The 21,117-nt window shown below is 48.0% G+C and overlaps 1 protein-coding gene across 3 annotated transcripts; it reads right to left on the bottom strand.

The window, feature by feature from the left end:
• Positions 1-429: 429 nt before the first annotated feature.
• On the bottom strand, positions 430-20,522 carry DAGLB (diacylglycerol lipase beta). 3 transcript variants are annotated; one of them, XM_048495469.1, is made up of 17 exons: positions 20,350-20,453; positions 19,234-19,356; positions 17,348-17,476; positions 16,460-16,611; positions 15,248-15,422; positions 14,901-15,162; positions 13,714-13,839; positions 13,075-13,202; positions 12,172-12,298; positions 11,174-11,257; positions 9,677-9,754; positions 9,068-9,148; positions 8,721-8,848; positions 6,958-7,026; positions 6,623-6,695; positions 5,285-5,538; positions 430-2,035 (listed from the first exon to the last, which is right to left on the bottom strand). In XM_048495469.1, exons 3-17 carry the CDS (start codon positions 17,440-17,442, stop codon positions 1,840-1,842), a joined length of 2,028 nt encoding a protein of 675 aa, XP_048351426.1. In that variant the 5' UTR covers positions 17,443-17,476; positions 19,234-19,356; positions 20,350-20,453; the 3' UTR covers positions 430-1,839. The 3 variants fall into 3 exon arrangements, with proteins under 3 accessions (XP_048351426.1, XP_048351428.1, XP_048351427.1); XM_048495471.1 differs by lacking the exon at positions 19,234-19,356 and having other exon boundaries at positions 20,428-20,522; XM_048495470.1 differs by lacking the exon at positions 19,234-19,356 and having other exon boundaries at positions 20,350-20,417.
• Positions 20,523-21,117: the final 595 nt, after the last annotated feature.

Genomic DNA, 21,117 nt, shown 5'->3' with positions numbered 1-21,117 from the left:
CATAACACTTAGGAATGCAGCTTAAAGCAACCCAAAATTGTGTGTACCTTCCTCATCCTCAAAAGTTTAGAACTGTTAGGAGCAGGCAGGGAAGAATACAGATGTATAAACAGTGGGAACATCTGGATTGATCACTGCTCTGGCCAAGCACATTTGTGCTTGTTTATATTCACTCAAACAAGAATTGCTGCTAAAAGAATCCAGGAACCAGTATATGTAAAAGGTTCTAGGACAGCTGCTAACCTAGTTAAGTTTGAAGAAGAGTTTGGATTTATACCCCCCCCCCCCCCCCCCCGCTTTCTCTCCTGCAAGGAGACTCAAGGTGGCTTACAAGCTCCTTTCCCTTCCTCTCCCCACAACAGACACTTTGTGAGGCAGGTGGGGCTGAGAGAGTTCGGAGAGAACTGTGACTAGCCCAAGGTCACCCATCAGGAATGTAGGAGTGCGGAAACACATCTGGTTTACCAGCTAAGCCTCTGCCATTCAGGTGGAGAATGAAACCTGGTTCTCCAGGTTAGAATCCACCTGCTCTTAACCACTACACCACGCTGCACTTGGGGCTCAAAATAAATGAGAATATCCAATCCCAGAAGTCTTTCCCTCCTGCCCTGCCGCTTCCTTCTTGCTCAATGGCCCATCAGGAAATATTTTTGCTTGCCTGCCTCTACAGCAGCCTGAGATGGCAGAACGCGCTATAATGCCACCGCGTGAAAACTGAAAACAGGACTCAAAAAGCACCTTAGAGACCCAATTTTGTTAAGTCTTTAAAGTTCTACTTTACCTCCTTTGTAATTGTGCTACAACAGACTCAGATGGTCGTCACTGCTTTGACATTAACACGAGGAACTGGTTTCACCATAGACTCTGGCAGGCTATGCTGAGTTTGTAATTTACAAGGAAGCAGTCATCTGGTGGAATGTGGAAAAAATCTTTCCACCTGCAAGGTGCTGAGTGCACGCAGAAAGAAGAGGCCATAGCAGAAATGTCTGAGGTTTCCTGCTTAATGGATAACTGTGCCACCTTTTAGTCTTCAGTGAGATTTAAAGATAGCAAAATACTTCAGGTACAGGGTCAGTTCAACCCCTTGTTTTTCAGGCTATCCTGCTGCAGAAAGCTAAACACAGCATTACAGGGGGTTGGACTGGCTGGCCCTTGGGGTCTCTCCCAACTCTATGATTCTACGACTCCTATCGTCAAGAACCAAGCAGGTATTTGAACTCTTTATACATTCCACAGGGTTGATAGTGTAAACAAGAGCATTGCATGGGTATCGACACAGCGTTTTAAGCCCAAGAGAGGTATCTACAACATACTTCAGCAGGAAGGAAAATCAAACGTCCGCAGTTTCGCTATAGTGCAACAATTGAGTGCAAACCGTATCTCTCTTAGCTCCTCCTCCTATCCACCTGTGAGATATATGTCTTCAACTTAACACTTTGTTCCCCCAGTCACCCCTTCTATTGGGAATTTACACACATGAGTGGCGGAAATAGACCTAAAGCTCGGGGATATGGTTACTCACTCTAACCGCCATCTGTATCTCTCCTCTGTCAAGCTATTTGGTTCAGCCGCCACCCTGCCGCACCTTTGACGTCACAGGCCGGATTCACTGCTGCTTCATGGAGAAACTACCCAGAAAGCTGGGCAATCAGAATCGCCTCTGCTGCACAAGGCGTTTTCTCTCGCAGCCTGAAATCGCACAGACGGTGCCCCCAGGTTCTAGTTGAGGCATGATCGAAGATGAGAATACAAAACAGCAGGCCTTGTGAACACTGGGGGTGGGTGGGTGGGTGGGGAAGCAGCAGGCAACCCGCTGCCGCCGTCCTCCTACGGCTGCGATTATACAATGTTCGTAGAGAAGTCTCCTGGTGGCTGACAGGAAACGCAAGAGACGCTTTCCTGAGCCAAGCTGTTCAGAGCTTTGAGCACAACATCCGGCATGTGATCCGTTAGCATTTTCGGACTTATTAAAATGTTGCCGAAGGCAGTTTCTTTGGACCAGCTGGCGCTGTACTTGACGTCTGAGGAGCACCATCTGGGGGGGAAAAAGGTACACACGTGAATTCATGTGAACCTGCCCTATACTGAAGCTGTCAAAGTCAGCATTTCCTACTCAGACCGGCAGCCGCTCTCCAAGGTGTCAGGCAGAGAGGAGTCTTTTACATCACTGGTTGCCAGATCCGTTTTTAACTGAAAATGTCAGGGATCGACTTTCTGTGTGCCCCGCTCTCTCAGCCACAGCTCGTCCCTGAGCTTTATCATAGGTATTTTATTATATCTCTGAAAACACTCCTATCATTATAGGTCAGTGGTTCTCAACCTGTGGGTCGTGACCCCTTTGGGTGTCTAATGACCCTTTCTTAGGAGTTGCCTAAGACTCTCTGCAGCAGTGTTCTCCATCTGTAAAATGGATAAATGTTAGGGTTGGGGGTCACCACAACATGAGGAACTGTATTAAAGGGTCGTGGCATTAGGAAGGTACATTATATAGGCACCCAGGGGCAATTCCTGACTTCTGTTCTCTGGCTAGTCCGTAGATGTTTTTGGCAAAAGGAAGAAAGATCTTAAAGGTCCAAAAGATGAGCAGAAACGGGCTCCTTATCTACCTTGCTTGTATTGTACTGCTTCTGTTGCTAACTAGCCATCAGGAGGAAGAAGAATAGAAGAGTTCGTTTTTATACCCCACCTTTCTCTCCTGTAAGGAGATTCAAAGTGGTTTACAAGCTCCTTTCCCTTCCTTTCCCACAACAAACCTTATGGGGTAGGTGAGGCTGAGAGTTCTAAGAGAACTGTGACTAGCCCAAGGTCACCCGGCAGGTATGTAGGAGTGTGGAAACACATCTGGTTCCCCAAATAAGCCTCTGCCACTCAGGTGGAGGAGTGGGGAATCAAACCCGGTTCTCCAGATTAGAATCCCCCTGCTCTTAACGACTATACCACAGAAGCGTGTGGTCATGTAGCAGCCCACAGCGGGGTACCCTTTTGAGATGTTTCCTGGTGCTTGCTTGCTGCTCCAGCCTAGCTTTCTTCAACATCACTGGAGAAAAAAGGTCCTTTTAAAAGACCCACAGAGTTTTCAATCTGCCAGGCTCAACAGGTTATTCAAAAAGAGGGCAAATCCCAGGCATCAAGGGTCCTGTTCTAAAAAGAGGCTAAAATGCAGGAGGCGGGTCTCTGAAAGAGTCATTTACCCATACCAGAAAGGTTACTTCATATAGACTCTATGCTACATCCACACACCTGCCTGGTTCCTCGTCACAAGTCAAAATGTGGAAAAGCTGCCTTATGGAGAGGAAACTTAACAAGAATCTATGTCAGCTTTGTCCTCTAAAAATACTTTTCCTGGTGAGAGCAGAAGATTGTTTCAAAGGGGTGTTTTCCTTAGGTTATCATATTAGATATTTTTAGGAACAAAAGCTTTGCAGAACTTGGCAATACGAATAATTCATGGAAGCAGTCAGTCTCTAGCAACTGGTTGTGGTGGGTTTTCTGGACTGTGTGGCCGTGGTCTGGTGGATTTTGTTCCTAACGTTTTCGCCTGCATCTGTGGCTGGCATCTTCAGAGGTGTATCACAGAGAAAAGTCTGTTTCGCACTCTGTCTAGTGAGAAGGGAAAGTTTAGTGGGGCATAAAGTCCATGTCCCAGGGTGGGGAACAAATCAGTAAGTGTTTGGGTGGAACTTGCTATGCAAAGGCGTGGTTGAGTGTTATCAGTCCATTTTTTAAGGACTGGTAGCCGAGCTTTGCTAATTTTCTAGCAAACTCTGTAGAGGGAGTCCATAGACTATCCCCGTCAGCAGTTCTGTTTTTAGATTCCTTTGTCTGGTTGAATCCGAAAAAGCCAAGTAGCACATTTTGATGCTCAGTCACAAGTTAAAAACACTAGCTGGTATTTTTTTTTCATTTGCAAAAAAACAGCATTACGGCAGAGGAACAAACCATTTGCACTCAATGCACTGTCGAAGGCTTTCACGGCCGGATTCAACTGGTTGTGGTGGGTTTTCCGAGCTGTGTGGCCGTGGTCCGGTGGATCTTGTTCCTAACGTTTTTATGCCTAATAAAGGTTTACTGTACTGTACTGTTCCTAACGTTACACAAGATTACACAGTGTGTAACAGACTTCCCTCTGTGATACACCTCTGAAGATGCCAGCCGCAGATGTAAGCAAAACATTAGGAACAAGATCCACCAGACCACGGCCACACAGCCTGGAAAACCTGCCACAACCATTTGCACTCAGCTTCTTGAGCAAAGCAAGGACCAGGTACAAATGGGATCAGCACTGTAGATGAGAAGAGGCCAAACAAACTGTGAGCCATGCCGGGGCGTGGCGCTGTAGAAGGAAGGGTATTCCCAACCTGACGAATGTTCAAGATAAAATTAACAACCCTTGGGGGCGCCTGGTCAGGTTCAACTGGCCAAATGGTGGCCCTGCTCCAAACACACCAGCAGAAGGGGTGACCAGTTAAAACAGGCCAAGGGTGTACAGAAAGGCAGTCCCATTTTGCTTATATGGAGTGGCAAGTTTTCAGCATGCTCAGAACTAGAAAACTTGACCACCTTGTTTGGGGACAAGACCAGTGGTGGGATCCAAATTTTTTAGTAACAGGTTCCCATGGTGGTGGGATTCAAACTGTGGCGTAGCGCCAAACAGGGCACGATGGGGGCGTGGCCGGGCATTCCAGGGGAGGGGCATTCCTGGGCGGGGCTGTGGCAAGGACGCAGCAGCTGCGCCGGTCCTTGGGTAGGAAACGAATGCATGCAGGCGCAGGCTGCCACGCACGCCGGTGCACCTCCTGCTAGACTGCTTCAAGTTCTGCGTGCTACTGCTGAGAGGAGGGGCGTAACTAAGGCAAAAATCACGTGGCAAAATCACCAATTAGTAACCCCCTTCGGCACACACAAATAATTAGTAACCTACTCTCGGGAACCTGTGAGAACCTGCTGGATCCCACCTCTGGACAAGACAGACAGAATCTCACATAGGACTCTGTAGCTGTGGCCAGCTCAGAGGCCCATGTGGTTCATCCAGTTTGAACAAGAGGCTGTACCCATGCAGCGCTCCACAAGAGAAATGCTTTTGGCCTCCCCCTGCCTTATGTTTGAATGTGACTCCTGATGTCTGAAAGCGACAAGAGGGACAGGACTTGTTCATGTAGTGGAGCACCCTTCCAGTTTCTCTGGCTTTCGCTGCCTCAGCAGATGTGGAGCACATCTGTTCCCTGAATGGAGATCTGGAAGAAGGACTGTCGGGCAAGACGCACATTGGCACAAAACCAATTACCTCCGTGGGCTGTTTTCTTCTACGATGTGGATGATTCTGCCCGGGAGGAACAAGGGAGTATACCGAGGAGAATCGAGTGGCGACTCATCCTCTGCCAGGGAAGTGTACGAAGGTGATCGATGGCCCATGAGACTCTCTTCGGCGAGGAGAGGCTGTGCCAGAGAATGCTGGTTTCTGCCATCCAGTTCAGTGGGGGAGTTATCAGGGTCTCCTCCGAACACTTCATACCAGCATCCATGCAGCAGGATCTGGTACTGGACGGTGGGGGGGAAAAAACCAGAAGGAACAAATGAGAAACAAGAGAGTCATTTTTGCAAGTGGGGTGGTCTTGATTTGGGCACACATAGAACATCAACAAACACTTGAATTTTGTGGTTTCCCACAATAGGATATGTGTGTTTCTTGAGTCGGAGTTGGTTTTTATATCCCTCTCTTCTCTACCATCAGGAGTCTCAAAGAGGCTGACAATCACGATGCTATTATCTCCCAACAACAGGCACCTCGTGAGGTAGGTGGGGCTGATAGAGTTCTGAAGAACTGTGACTAGCCCATGGTCACTCAGCGAGTTTCACGTGGAGGAGTGGGGAATCAAACCCAGTTCTCCAGATTACACCCTGCCGCTCTTAACAACTATACCACGCTAGCCTGAATCTGTATTTCCACCCCCAACACACAAAACAAAAATCAGATCCAAAGAAGAAACTTATCAAACAAGTCAGTTTTGATAAAAGGGTCCCTCTCAAAGCCAGAAATTCAGATTCACAGAGGGACGGACTTGAGCTTATAAAAGCCCAACGGGAGTTGATTTTCCCCCTCCTTGCAGCCAATCCTCCCTCCTTCCATACATTCCGAAAAGCTTCATCTCAAATTATATCTGAAAAGACGTTTTCAAAAGTAGTATACCAGATAAGAAAAAAAGGGGGGAGGTATAAAAATCCCAGAACTTGCTTGAGTGCACAGAACTAGTTTCACAATTCATTACACAGCACCAGGCTACTCTAGAAAACCCCTATGTGTCCATTCGTGTTAGATTCAAGTGGGAGTAGGGTCAGTGAGGAGGTAGAAGTTCTAGGCAAGTGTAAAAAGAAGTCCAACTAGCCCAGTGGTGGCGAACCTATGGCACTCCAGATGTTCATGAACTACAATTCCCATCAGCCCCTGCCAGCATGGCCAATTGGCCATGCTGGCAGGGGCTGGTGGGAATTGTAGTCCATGAACATCTGGAGTGCCATAGGCTTGCCACCACGGGACTAGCCCCAATTTTGGATTAAAAGTCTCAGCCGCCACCCACTTCTCCACAACTACACTATATAAATTCATGTGGTTTTTTTTACTTACCTTGGGCCTGTGACAGTTGGCAACTATTCGAACGATCCTTCTCTTCAGATCTTCCATATTGGGCATGCTTAACCTATTTGATACACAGCGATGGAAGGGGGAGAAGGGAAACAGCTTTAGAGGGAGGCTCTAAGGCCCCTTCCGCACATGCAGACTAATGCACTTTCAATCCCCTTTCACAATTGTTTGCAAGTGCATTTTGCTATTTTGCACAGTAAAATCCAGCTTCAAAGTATATTGAAAGTGGATTCAAAGTGCATTATTCTGCGTGTGTGGAAGGGGCCTAACTAAGATCATCCTCTTCAAATAAGAGCCTCACAGTTAGGAATCCTTACCTTGGGACGACGTCCTTTCCAACGGTGACTGAGACGATAAATTGCTTAGTGTAATCTGCAAGTGATTTGCTTAAAATGTGGGGGGGGGGGGGGGAAGAGAAAAAAAAGGTAGACCACATTAAGTTGGTGGTAGGATGAGTTACCAGCACAGACTTAAGCCATCAAGCTCTTTCATATCAATGCTCCAACCAATATTTACTTCTCATTTTTTTAATGAGAGAGCTGTTCCTGTTGTCAGCAGAGGAAAGGATCTGAAGAAGGAGAAGAAGAAGTTAGATTTATATCCCCCCTTTCTCCCCTGTAAGGAGACTCAAAGGGGCTTACAAACTCCTTTCCCTTCCCCCATCACAACAAACACCATGTGAGGTAGGTGGGGCTGAGAGAGCTCTGTAGAGCTGTGACTAGCCCAAGGTCACCCAGCTGGCATGTGCTGGAGTGAGGAAACACATCTGGTTCACCAGGTAAGCCTCCACAGCTCAAGTGGCAGAACGGGGAATCAAACTCGGTTCCTCCAGATTAGAGTGCACCTGCTCTTAACCACTGTGCCACTGCTGCTTGCAATAATGGGTTTAAGTTTTGGATGGAAAGGTACCTGCTGGATATTGGGAATTTTTTTACAGCAAGAGTAGTTCAGCAGTGGAATTGGGTGCCTAGGAAGGGGGTGAGCCCCCCACTGACTGGCAACCTTCAAGCAGCAGCTTGAGAATGCTTTATCAGGGATGCTTCAGGCTGATCCTGCCCTGGAGGAGGGGTTGGATGAGATGGCCTGTACGGCCCCTTCCAGATTGATCATTCTATGATCCAGTCAGCTACTTCTCTTCACCTCATCTCCATACTTCAACTCCATCTCATGTGGCTTTTGTCCATGCAGGTCCTAGGACACCCACCATAGCCGTTCGTGGTCTGGTGGTACCTCTCTGCCCTTTTCCATCAGCAGAAAAGCTGGCCAGATGCAAGGGCTGTTGCACTGATTCTGAAAATTGGTAGCACCAATGAACCCCTACAAAAATGTCTGCAGGGAAAACCTGTGAGGACAACGGAATCTGCCTAATTCACTCCGGCTTCTTTGTTAACCTGACAATGGCTACCATTTTTTTCCCACTGAGATTTATCACAGCTAATGGTGGAAGGGAAGGTGGCATGGTGTAGCCCAGGGGTGGGCAATTATTTTTTTCATGGGGCCACATAAGAAACAGAAAATATTGTGGAGGGCCAGGCCAAAAGGCAGGGGGGCGAGGCGCTTTTGAAAGCCCCGCAGAAGCCGGCAGCCAAGGCAACCGGCTTCTGCGGGGCTTTCAAAGATGCCTCGCTCCCCAGCACGGCAGGGGGGCCAGTCAGGGTCATCCGGCGGGCCGGATGTGGCCCACGGGCCGTATAATGCCCAGGTCTGGTGTAGCCCAATCTCATCAGATCTCGGAAGCTAAGAAGAAGAAGATGATGATGATGAAGATGTAGAGTTTGGATTTATACCCCACCTTTCTCTCCTGTAAGGAGACTCAAGGTGGCCTACAAGATCCTTTCCCTTCCTCTCCCCACACCTTGTGAGGTAGGTGGGGCTGAGAGAGTTCCAAAGAACTGTGAAAAGGAGCCCTCCAAGGAAGGCTCTGCAGAGGAAGGGGATGCCAAACCACCTCTGTCTAATTGCTTCCCTGGAAAATCCCTTGCACACACGCACAACTAATCTGGATGGGGATTCTCTAACACTTCTTCATGGATTTTTGTACACCTTTTCTGAAGTGGAAATATAAATGGCCACCTCTTACCTTAGTAAACCCCCTGGTGGAGAAAAGGCATAACATCTCAGCGACGGGAAAGCATTTTTGAGCATGACAGCCAGTATGGAGGCTGTTCCTCCTCCTAAGCTGTGGCCGGTTACCACCAGCTTATATTCCTAGAAGCAAAACCCAGAGGTGTTAGAGAGGCAGGAAGGGGAGGGTCCGTGGCTAATGGGTGGAATACGTGCTTTGTGTGTGGCTCAGGGCTCAGACCCTGGACTCTTTCCAGCAAACACTAGGAAAGGCTTTCATTGCTCAAAGTGCCTGGAAAGCCCATGCTGTTCAGGAAGAGAGCAGAGGAGAGGGGAAGCGCGAATACAGCAGCCACGACTCACGGGTGCAATGGTGAAGGCTTGATTCAAAATCCCGTCGTTTATTAGTCTTCTGTAGATGTAGTTGGCAGCCTGGGTTATCCCCTAGGAGAAACGAATTGCAAGTTGACGGGAGCGGCAGGCAGCACCACCGGAAATCCACCCGTGTTTGTAGTACAAATCATGGAGACTTAGCAGTAGCTCTTTAGGGAATGGTCACTCCTGGCCAACCCCTGTCCCTTGTGGAACCTTCCCATTTCACTCCCAAGGTGTCTGCCACAATTATCTTCCTCCTGCCAGTGTGGGGACATCTAATTTGGAAGCAGAGACAGAACTCCCCCTCACCCCCACCCCAACTCTGTTGATTCATTCAGGTCCTGAAACAGCCTCTTCCAAATAGGGACCCAAGTTCAGAAGGACAGAGGCAATTTACAACCATTTGAGCACTCAAAACACAGGGCGAGCACAGGACTTTCATTTCCTGCTAGATTTACTGACGGTTTTTCAGCCAGGAGAGAGAGAAAAGGCCAGCCAGTAAACTGATTTCATAGCGATGCTCTTTTTCATTCACGCCACATTCATTTGGGCTTTACCGGATTTGCTAGAAAACAGTTCCCACAAATACTTGCAGACCTTGTGCACAAGACCATTCTCCAGAATATCTTCTAAAGTGATGCTTTCACAATCTGCCGAGAGATCCGTGAGGACGTCCTGGAGGCAAAGCAATAAAGCACGGTTCACGCATTTTCACTCCTTGCCAGATCTGGTGGAGATCAATCACTGTAGTCGTCCAGAGAGGGGGGCAGCAGCGAAGATAAAATCATCACAGAAAACCTGTTGCTACTCGGGTGACTTCAGACATTTGCATGGGGTAACAGAAGCTGCAAGCTTTTTAGCATGGGTGGTGCTAAACATTACATTTGCAGGCCAAAAATATCTGACAAGATGTGCACCATTCCCTGAATGTGGTTTGCACCCACCGAAAAGACTGCCAATAATAATAAAGAAGAAGAAAAGTTGGATGTATATCCCCCCTTTCTCTCCTGCAAGGAGACTCAAAGGGGCTTACAAACTCCTTTCCCTTCCCCCCTTCCCCACAACAAACACCCTGTGAGGTAGGTGGGGCTGAGAGAGCTCAGAAGAACTGTGACTAGCCCAAGATCACCCAGCTGGCGTGTGTGGGAGTGCACAGGCTAATCTGAATTCCCCAGATCAGCCTCCACAGCTCAAGTGGCAGAGCGGGGAATCAAACCCGGTTCCTCCAGATTAGAGTACACCTGCTCTTAACCACTATGCCACTGCTGCTCCTGGCCAGGATAAAGTATGTTATATAACAGGGGTCCTCAACACGGTGCCCGTGGGTGCCACGGGGCCTGCTGACACTATTTCTGATGCCTGCGAAGTGTTTCTAGGAAGTTGGCCATGCCAAGTAAGGCATTTGCCCAGCTTCTGATCAGCTGTGCAATTTTTATTTTAAATGTTATTTTGGCAGCAGCTGCCACCTTGCACAAGTTACAAGTTTATATTTATTTATTTATTTATATTGGATTTTATATACTGCCCGACACCCAGAGGGCTCTGGGCGGTGCACAACATAACTTCACAACAGGATACAACCAGAACAGATGGAGCAAATAAACAAATACAGAATATAATAAATAACATGGGCTGCATTAACTGTAAACTAAAAACCTATTAAAATACAGTGATCAGTACAATAAAGCGGCATCCAGCGATAAAACCCTTACTAAAACCCTCCCAAGCAGTGGGGAACGGTGTGACTGAAGTTAACTGTGGCAACCCATTTTGGGATTTGTCTTCTGCGGCATTCGTTTCGTGGCCGCCATTTTGTGGGTGTGTCCACCATGCTATGTCAGAATTAAAATGTGCCCACAGGCTCAAACAAACTTGCATACAGTATTTCTTGCATACAGCCACTTATAGCAGCATTATTATTGTACATGTGCCTTACTGCCTCAGCGAACAGAGGCTGACTCTTAAGTTCCTCCTCAATTTCCTCCCCCCCACCCCGCCCACAATTCATGTTGTTGGCTGTGTGTTTCAGAACGAACTTCCTTAGATCACCCTCCGGCCAATTCACACATTCGAATTGCACGCAAAAAATATTACCTCAAAGGACAAAGTTCCTCTCACAGCAACCACGATAGACTCTTTCTTGTGGTCTAACGCGACAAAGAACGGGACCTCGAAAATCTGAAAAGCCAGAAAGAACGCATGAAAAATGGAGAGCCCCCCACTCTCTGGGTTAAGCAATTTTAGTTCAGTGCTGCCTCCGGAAGAGTTTAGATAAAGCAAATCACGAGTGAAACTCACTCAGTTTTAGTATCTCTCTCTTGACTTCTGGGTGTTGACTATCACCTCAGAATATGAAAGATGCACTTCTAGACATCATGCTAGTGGCCACAGACACATCTTCCATGCAAGTGATCTATTAAGAGCCATTTATACCGGTGGCCATCATGTCCTCAGTCAATTACACCTTATAGTCAATTACACCTTATAGTCAATTACACCTTATGACTTGGATCCTGCATGATCAGCAAGTAAAAGAGAAGGATGTTCCCACTTCCTCCTCCAGCTGCCGCCCGTGAGGCTTTGGGAATTCTACTGCTGGAGCATGGGGGTGGGGGTGGGTGGGGTGATCCTTAGGAAAAACAGGGGTCAAAGAACCAAGGGAAGAATCAGCAAAAATGACCCCTTCTCTGCTGGCAGAAATACCCTTCAGTTGCTGGGAGTTGGCTGCAGAACGCAAGGCACAGAGGTAGGATCAATAAAGGTGAGAGTTTGTATTTTGAACAAGGAATGGTGTTTCCCAGTCACTGCTAAAAGCGATTAGGCGGAGAATGCCACACTGCTGTAGAAAGGCAACCATTTGAACACGGAGGTTTTCTGTTGGCCAAGCTTTTGCAGGCGTTCTCATTAGGTCAAGTTCTTGGTGTATAAAATGAATACGAAGTCAAGCTGTGGAACACACTGCCGTGTGATGAGCCCACAACCCCCTGCTGTGTCAACGGTTTCCCACCCACTGGAAACTCTGGTGTTTCTGTGCCGATCAAGAAGTCACAACAAATAAACAAAAAAACTTCTCATGAGTCAGAACTGCTTACTCTATTGTGGAAGCTGATGTGGATGAAGTCTCTGTACTGCAGTCCTGTTATTTGTAAGATGGATCCAAAGTTCATGTTCAGACGGTCGCTCCCGATGATATCTGTCTCCACGGGGCTGTTTTTACAACTGGGAAACAAGAAAACCAAAAGCAAGGCTTTGAAATTCAAATCAGCGAGATGTCCTCTGAGAAACACTCCCGACTCTGCAAAATAAAGCTTGCGCTTCCTGGCGCACTACCTCACAAAGTGGTTGCCGAGATTTCTAAGGACACACAAAGCTAATGATAGGAAAGGTTCGTGTTTACATTTGATTTCCAGCAGGGCCTTTCTCAAATGCCTTTTGGTCGTGCGTGCGTGTGCGTGTGCGTGTTTTCACACAATTGTTCACGGGCAGCCGCCCCCCAGGCACTGGCCATGACTGACCCTGGCAGCCAAGGACAGGAAGCCTTCCCTGCCCCCCAAAGCTGTCACCTCCTTTTATGACACTGGCACTTCCCACCCTCTGTGAGGCCATGACTGACCATCCAGGGCTGCAAGCGGATGACCCAGTCAGTTTGGAAAGCAGCCAGCAAGGCAGGACAGACTGCTGCAGGGTACCAATGATGTGCGACAGGCACTGTGAAGTGGGCGCAGATCTTTACTCTCTATTTAAACAGTAGGATGCAGGCAGCCAGATATGAGCCAGTCCACCTTCCTGCTCTACCCAAAAGGCTTGCAGGGACAGAGGAGAGAGATGTAAGGCCTTCCTTTCGAATTCTGAGAAAGGGTCTGGATAGCCAGGGGATTTGGGGGGGGGGGGCTGACCACAGCCCGTAGCAACGTCCGTTACAGACATTTATGGGTAAGATGGAACCTGAAGAACTTCAACTGAATGGACACTCCTCAGACCGTGTTCCAACCTACCAGTCGCCTTTAAGCTTACACAGCCCTGTGAAAGGATTGGTCATGATGTAATACGGCCAGCCGTAAGCAGCTACGGCAAACTTCATGTAGTGAGCAGCGTTTTCTATCTCGGCATCCAGATCATCAGCCTGGGGAAGAGCAGAGGCACACGTTGCATTTTGCAGCGGCCTGTTGTTTCCAACATGAAGAAAACAGGTAGAATCAAGTCTACGCCCCTGATGCAGAGTTCTGGACCAGAGGGAGCTTATTGCATTGTATTGTATTACTAGATTTGTACACTTCCCTCCCCCAAGGGGATCGGGGTGGTGAACAACAACAACATAATAGCAAGCATCAATCATCATAGCATCAAACAACAAAACATCAACACAGGATCAACAAATACAACATAATAAACACAGAATTATAAACAACAAGAACATCAATCATCATAAGCTATAAGGCAACAATAATCATAGCAGCATATATAATCAACAGAGATAGACATAAGCATAGACGGTGACTTTCCCATTCTGGAGTCTAATGTATACCCCATCTTTCTGCTCTCATAGGGTAGGGTATTTGTGGACCCTGGTAAGCTTGCCTGGGTCTATATGTCAGTCTCGTAACAGATGTTTTCCAAGGGTCTGGAAAGCTTACCGCAGGGGACAGCGGGGATTGAGTCAACACCTCCTCGGGCTCTTTAGGGCAATTTTCCACCTTGTCTTGCTCCTGGTGGAGCAGAGTCAGACCTGCGGCTACGTCACTGGGCACCAGGTCAGTGTCCTGCAGAGAGAAAGGGACAAATCCTTTCAGGCACGAAACAGGCACATGTATCTGCCGAACGTGCCTAGGAAAGAAGCCAAAACGCATGCTCTAATCACTACTCAGAATCTTGAGATCATATTGCCACCAAAAGGCATTCATTTGGTTTGAGCCAGTAGGGTGTGGAAGGAAGAGAAGAAGAAAGGGGAGAAGATAAAAATGCCATAAATGGGAGGAATGTGGGGGGGGGGGGCAACACCTCCTGGCATTGCCCCATCCATCAAAGATGCTGTGTATTGAGTTGAAGTGCAGACTCGATACATGACACTGGCAATATACATTGAAGTGCAGACTCGATACATGCAATTGGTAGGTGGGGCTGAGAGAGCTCAGAAGAACTGTGACTAGCCCAAGGTTACCCAGCTGGCGTGTGTGGGAGTGCACAGGCTAATCTGAATTCCCCAGATAAGCCTCCACAGCTCAAGTGGCAGAGCGAAGAATCAAACCCGGTTCCTCCAGGTTAGAGTACACCTGCTCTTAACCACTGCGCCACTGCTGCTCTGGTCCTGGTTAACCCAATCTCACCAGATCTTGGAAGCTAAGCTTTGGCAGCCCTGGCTAGTAGTTGGATGGGAGATTCCAAGAAGAAGAAGAAGAGTTTGGATTTATATCCCCCCTTTCTCTCCTGCAGGAGACTCAAAGGGGCTTACAATCTCCTTGCCCTTCCCCCCTCACAACAAACACCCTGTGAGGTAGGTGGGGCTGAGAGAGCGCCGAGAAGCTGTGACTAGCCCAAGGTCACCCAGCTGGCGTGTGTGGGAGTGTACAGGCTAATCTGAATTTCCCAGATAAGCCTCCACAGCTCAGGCGGCAGAGCTGGGAATCCAACCCGGTTCCTCCAGATTAGATACATGAGCTCTTAACCTCCTACGCCACTGCTGCTCCTAGAGTTGTGACACACAGGCAGGCAATGGCCAACCACCTCTCAACATCTCTTGCCGTGAAAACCCTATGGGGACACCATCAGTCTTCTGAGACTGGAAGGCACTTTCTACCCACCCCCACAATGCCTCCCTTCTTACTGAGAAGTAGTCACGGAAGAGCTCAGCGATGCTGGTGAAAGCAACTCTGTGGTCGTCATTTTGTACGATGCAACAACACAGTAACCGAATCCTTTTCTCCCAGACTCGGGTGGCTGTCTTCTTGACATTGTAGAACAGCTGGTCTGACTGGCTGCTCTCCAAGTTGCGACTGGGACAACCGGAAAGATACAGCGTCCTTTTCCCGCCCAGTGGATCAAAGACGAGGACAACCGCCACAACGGTGAAGACGATGATGATCCAGCTGCCAAGCAAAGGGGAAGAGGAGTCACACAAATGCAGGTCCGAGTTAAAATATCCAGTCGGCAAAGAGGGTTGAACGTCTTTACCTGGCGATCACTGTCCCTAATATGGCGTTGATCACCGTCCTGTCACAATCGATGTGGTGGTCCGACACCCAAATGGCCCCTACGACAGCCCAGATCAGCTCAGGCAAGAAGAGGGCCAGGCGCAGGTAGAGCAATTTAGGAAGGGACTTCCTCGGTCCAGGATTGGAAATTGTTCCTGGAAAGTACAGCCACAGTGAGTGGCATGCAAGTAAAATGAGATTGCAGAGCAGCAGCCTTATTTTACTATCGTTAAAACGCACAAGTGGGTGACGAGTCATTCTATAACGCAGGTAATCAGGCCTCCCACAGAGAAGGCAGAGCTTTCCATATCAAAGGACTCCCTAGGTAATCAGTAATATAAGATACAATCATACAATCAACCACAAGAAAAAAAAATACACACGCAACCTTGTGAGTACTATAGATTTGTAACAATCAGAGTACGATGTGTGTGTGTGTATGTGTGTGTGTGTGTGTGTACAGTCTAAGCTTAAGCAGTGTCTTTTTTCTCCTTTCAAATCAGAATCATACAGTTGGGAGAGATCCCAAGGGCCATCGTCCAACCCCCTGCCATGCAGGAACCATCAAAGCTCTGGCCATCCAGCCTCTATTTAAAAACCTCCAAAGAAGGAGACTCCACCACACTCCGAGGTAGTTTATTTCACTGTCGAACAGCTGTGATAGTCAGGAAGTTTTTCCTGATGTTTAGGTGGAATCTCTTTTCTTTCACCTTGAGCCCATGACTCCTGGTCCTTGTCTCTGGAGCCGCAGAAAACAAGCTTGCTCCCTCGCCAACATGACATCCCTTCCAATATCTAAGCATGGCTACCATGTCACCTATTCACCTTCTCTTCACCAAACCAAACATCCCCAGCTCCCTAAGTCTCTTCTCATAGGGCACGGGTTCCAGATTTTTGACCATTTTGGTTGCCCTCCAGCACCAATCTTTTTTGTTAACCAAAATGCACACAGCATTATGCAACAGATGTCCAAATTCGAACAGAGCAGTTGTGTTAAGCCTTGCGGCACCTTAAAGACTAACGCGTTTCTCACAACCTAGGCTTTTCCTCGTGAGCCAGAAACCACGAGGTTCAGAGACACGAAGCAGTGAAATCAGTAAAAGGGTACAAACTCTGCTTCAGTGGGTATGAACTATACTTAGATCGTTCTGCAGTTTTAGTGCAACCTAAAGTTATCTGAGGTGCCACCTACCTTGCATGCTGATATACACAATAGAAGATAAAGAACATATAATGGCTGCTAGGAGAACGAGGAGGACCAGAAGGTAACTATGCAACAATCTTCCACCAGGACACTCCAATTGCGCTTTGTGCATCGCATACAAAACCAGAATACCAATCCACCTACGGGGAGGAAATTAAAGGAGGATTATTAAAAAGCAAAAAAAACAACAACCCAAAACAAATACGAAAGCATTGCCTAAGAAGGAGTGTTTGGCCACCCTGGCAGAGATACATCTTTATTAAAATTCACAGCGGTGATTGCAGACACACACATACTACAGAGAGAAAGAAATCTAATCCGTTTGATCAGAGTGTCTGAACAATCTCAAGTCTGTAACAGTTTTTACGCAGCAGAGGCAAAAAAGAAATCACGGCAGATCCTTAACCGCAGCACTTGTCATTCAAAATAAGCTAGATCGTATCAGTGAAACCATCTCTGAAAGAATAACAAACCAATTAAAGTTACACAACCACTTAGCTATTCTGAAATTGAGAGCATTTATAGAGATCGGGCCTTGTCTTATGCAGATTGGCCTAACGTAGCTTCATACTTCCATGCCAAGAAATGCCAAAATGCATTGAAGCCAGTAGTTATACGCCATTCTACCCTAGTGGCTTCTACCTTGCTCATTCAGGCTTACATTGGACCTCCCCTCCAATTTTCCGTCTCCTGAATACCGTTTTCCACGACAAATCATTTGTTCTTAAAAAAGCGCCAGCATCGTTTCAGTTGGGAGTCACAGAAGCCAAACAGGTGGGACGTGTATACGGACTTCCTCCCCCACCTCTCTCGTTTTAGAAATTACATGAGGTTTACGTGCTCTGCACAGGGCTGAACATAACAGAGTGACCTTACCAGCTCACTCTGATGAAAAGCTCGAAGGCTCCTGGAAAGACAAAGTCATCGCTGCCAATGGCCCAGCGCCTCCCAAAGATCACCATTCCAGGCATTGTGGGGACCTTGCCTGTTACTGTGCCTCACCTCCTGTGGAAGAAGAAGAAGAGTTGGATTTATATCCCCCCTTTCTCTCCTGCAGGAGCTGCGTGGCGTAGTGGTTAACTGCTTGCACTGCCACTCACACAGTCAGGAGTTTGATCCCCCTGTGGGTCAGATTTCCTGGCAGCTGGCTCATGGTCAATTCAGCCATCCATCCATTTCTTGGTTGGTAAATGAGTACCTAGCTCATAGCTAGGTAAAGAATAGCTGGGGAAAGCAATGGCAAACTACCCCACAAAAGAGGCTTGCCTATGAAATCACTGCTCGCAGTGGTACCGCAGGGTCGGACACGACTGAAGGGGCAACTTTACCTTACCTTCTCTCCTGCAAGGAGACTCAAAGGGGCTTACAAACTCCTTTCCCTTCCCCCCTCACAACAAACACCCTGTGAGGTGGGTGGGGCTGAGAGAGCTCCAAAGAACTGTGACTAGCTCAAGGTCACCCAGCTGGCGTGTGTGGGAGTGCACAGGCTAATCTGAATTCCCCAGATAAGCCTCCACAGCTCAGGTGGCAGAGGGGGGAATCAAACCCAGTTCCTCCAGATGAGTGCTCTTAACCGCTACGCCACTGCTTAACCACTACGTCACTGCAGAACAGATATAGCTGAAATATCTCCCAGGTGTACTTCCGTCCCACCCATTCATCAGCACAGCTTCATGTTTCCTGGTTCTATGTTTTCTGAGACATGCAGACCAGAATAAAAAACAAGATGCCAAATAAAGTCACGCAAGCATTACAGCATTGGCGGCTTTATTTAAAAGCCTTTCCTAACTATCTTTACCATGGAGCCATCCTTTACCCCAACCATTCAGTGCATACACATACATACTACACAAAAACCATGTCTTGTGGCAGCTTGAAAGATTTACTGTGATGTAAGCCTTTGTGGACCAAGGCCCCTTCCGCACACGCAAAATAATGCATTTTCAAACCACTTTCACAACTGTTTGCAAGTGGATTTTGCCATTCCGCACAGCTTCAAAGAGCACTGAAAGCAGTTTGAAAGTGCTTATTCTGAATGTGCGGAATGGGAGCAAGGTTACAAAAGCTCACACCACAATAAAGCCGCAGGGCCTCAAGATCCTTCAGCAATCTTGTTTAATTTTTCTGCAACAGACCTCCTGAATATCAAACACCCCATTCATCTGCAGGGCCCAATTCTTTCACCACACACACACTCTGGGAAAATCTTTACTATCACCACGAAGCACTGCAAACCCAGCTACCTTCTTGGTTGTGGTAACCATCTTATTATTTTACATACTTATACGTAACCATTCCACCCTTCAAACTAAAATTAAACACAATTATTTAAACCACTCAGAGGCCTCTAGCCACAGGCAGTGCAGAAATGAAATAATAACAATAACATTCAGCTGCAGTAAAGGCAACAAAATGGAGCAAACTTTGAATCAAGTTAGCTATTGCTGCAAGCAGTTGCTGAAACAGCAAAAACTTAACTGACCAGGTGGATCACCCAGATAAGGTAGTTCCACTCACATTCATAAAAATAAATCTTCCTTCATCTAGCCCAAGGGGTTTCCAACCTACGGCCCTTCAGATGTTCATAGACTATGATTCTCGTCAGCGCTGCCTGCTGGCATGGGCTGATGGGAACTGTAGTACATAAACATCTGGAAGGTCATAGGTTGGAGACCCCTGAAATTCTAGCCTATTGTATGTCCCATCCCCATTCCCACCCCAACCAGGAATCAAATTCGTAAGCTGCTGGTCAAACCACTCACAGAAATATGCCACAGTCCAAGTCCTTGTCACTCATACTCCATCTAGAAACCTTCTGAACAAGACCCAAGCCGCATCTAACCCAGATTCTTGTTCCCAGCAGAAATCAAAATTGCATCAGTTTTCTGAAAAGAATTTGTAGGAGTCTGAACGAGGTCAGATGACTCACAAAAACTATTGCTGCAATAATTTTATTGGTCTTCAAGGTATCATTGGGTTCTTATTAACTTCTGTGGAAAGAGTGTCCCGCAGGGGCTTACCACTAAACAGGGCTCGAGGGCACCCGTCTTCCCTTGCAAACTGGTCCCCCACCTCCTATCAAGCCACGGTTGCCAGGTCTGGGTTGGGAAATTTCTGGAGATTTGGGGGTGTAATTTGGGGGGCATGGGGTGTGGAGGGAGGGGCAAAATGCCAAGGAAGCTACCCTCCAAAGCTGCCATTTGGGGATATATAATTCGTCTGGAAATCAATTATAATTCCAGGAGAATGCCAGCCCTCACACTGCCCAGAGGTTGGCAACTTGCATGGGCAGACCCCCCCGCCCCCCCCCCCGCTCCAGGGCCCACTGGTGGTGCAGCTTCAGGTCGGGAAACCCCATTTAGAAATGAAGTCAGGGGAGGACAAGGAAGTGGGGTACAAGGCCATAGATCCCCTTCACCTCCACAGCCTCCCTTTTCCTCCTGATCTCTGCAGTTAGGAGATGTGAGGCAATTCTGAACCCCACCTGGAGGCTGGCCTCCCTACGCCATACAGCCCCCAGAGCTCCGAGGTGCACTGCCTCTGGCCATGGAGGCTCCACTCGACTATGACAGCTCAGAGACATTGACCTATATCCCGCCATGGACCCAAAGGACCCCCTGATTAGTTTCCCTCAGGAGAAACTTCCCTCAGTAGCCACAAGGACCCCCAGCCCACCCCCTTTTAAGCCCCCCAACCTACTCACATGCCCCCCCGCTACTAAACTCTCCCCATGCACAAAAGCATCTTCCTTTCCACCCCTATTAAAAAATAGTAATGTCCCCCCCTGCCCCACATTCACGGTTTGCCCCCTCCCCTCAGCAGTGCCCCCATAAGCCACAGCGCCCCCTACTGCAGCCGTAGAATCCCCCGCCTCATACCGTCGCCGAGCGCCCGGATGTAGAGCCCGGTGCGCGCGCCCTCCCCTCCCCTCGCCGCCCCGAAGCGGGGTCACCTACTGACAGCTCGGCGTCATGACGCACTCACGTCTCCCTCGACATGCCCCAGCTTCAGCCGCCTCCCAGCTGGTTGACCGCCTCGTGCGCATGCGCGCTGCACGCCGGTATTCAACGCCGGGAGGAGGGAATGCGCGTGCGCAGGAGTTGGGGTTCCCCCCCCCTTGTCCAAGAGTTAGATTCTTTTGAGAAAAGGTTTCCACGCAGTTGTATTCCGGTTCTGAATAGATAAGCAAGTAGCACGTTTGTTTCACCACTTAGGCGCAAGTATTTTGAAGTCTTCCCACTTTTGCTGCATTTTTCCGGGCACCGGCTTCCAAAATAACCTCATTCAACGCTCTTCCTCCCGACCATAAACTCTAGCTAGTGTGCACTGAACAATTTGTTCTTTAAATGAATTTCCATTCATTTACAAATAGTGAGAATATTTCCCCCATGGCCGTATCACTTAATTTTGTAGAGGCAAGCTGAAGCCACACAACTGGAAGATTTGGCAAGAAAAATTATCTTTGTCTAGCTTGTTTTCATTTCTAGTCCCTTTGCAATTCGGCTTTTTTGTACACTGAAGAGCTCACCATCTGTCACTTGGATTCGGAAATCTTGTTTGCAGAACCATTTTGCCATGCCCAGGCCTCTATGTCTTTTCTTGTTTGCATGGAATCAGAGTTGGAACAGACCCCAAAGGCCATCCAG

Source organism: Sphaerodactylus townsendi, linkage group LG04, assembly GCF_021028975.2.
Source record: "Sphaerodactylus townsendi isolate TG3544 linkage group LG04, MPM_Stown_v2.3, whole genome shotgun sequence".
Lineage (NCBI taxonomy): Eukaryota > Metazoa > Chordata > Lepidosauria > Squamata > Sphaerodactylidae > Sphaerodactylus > Sphaerodactylus townsendi.
The sequence above is the reverse complement of the archived record's forward strand: the minus strand, read 5'-3'. Positions and strand labels throughout refer to the sequence as shown.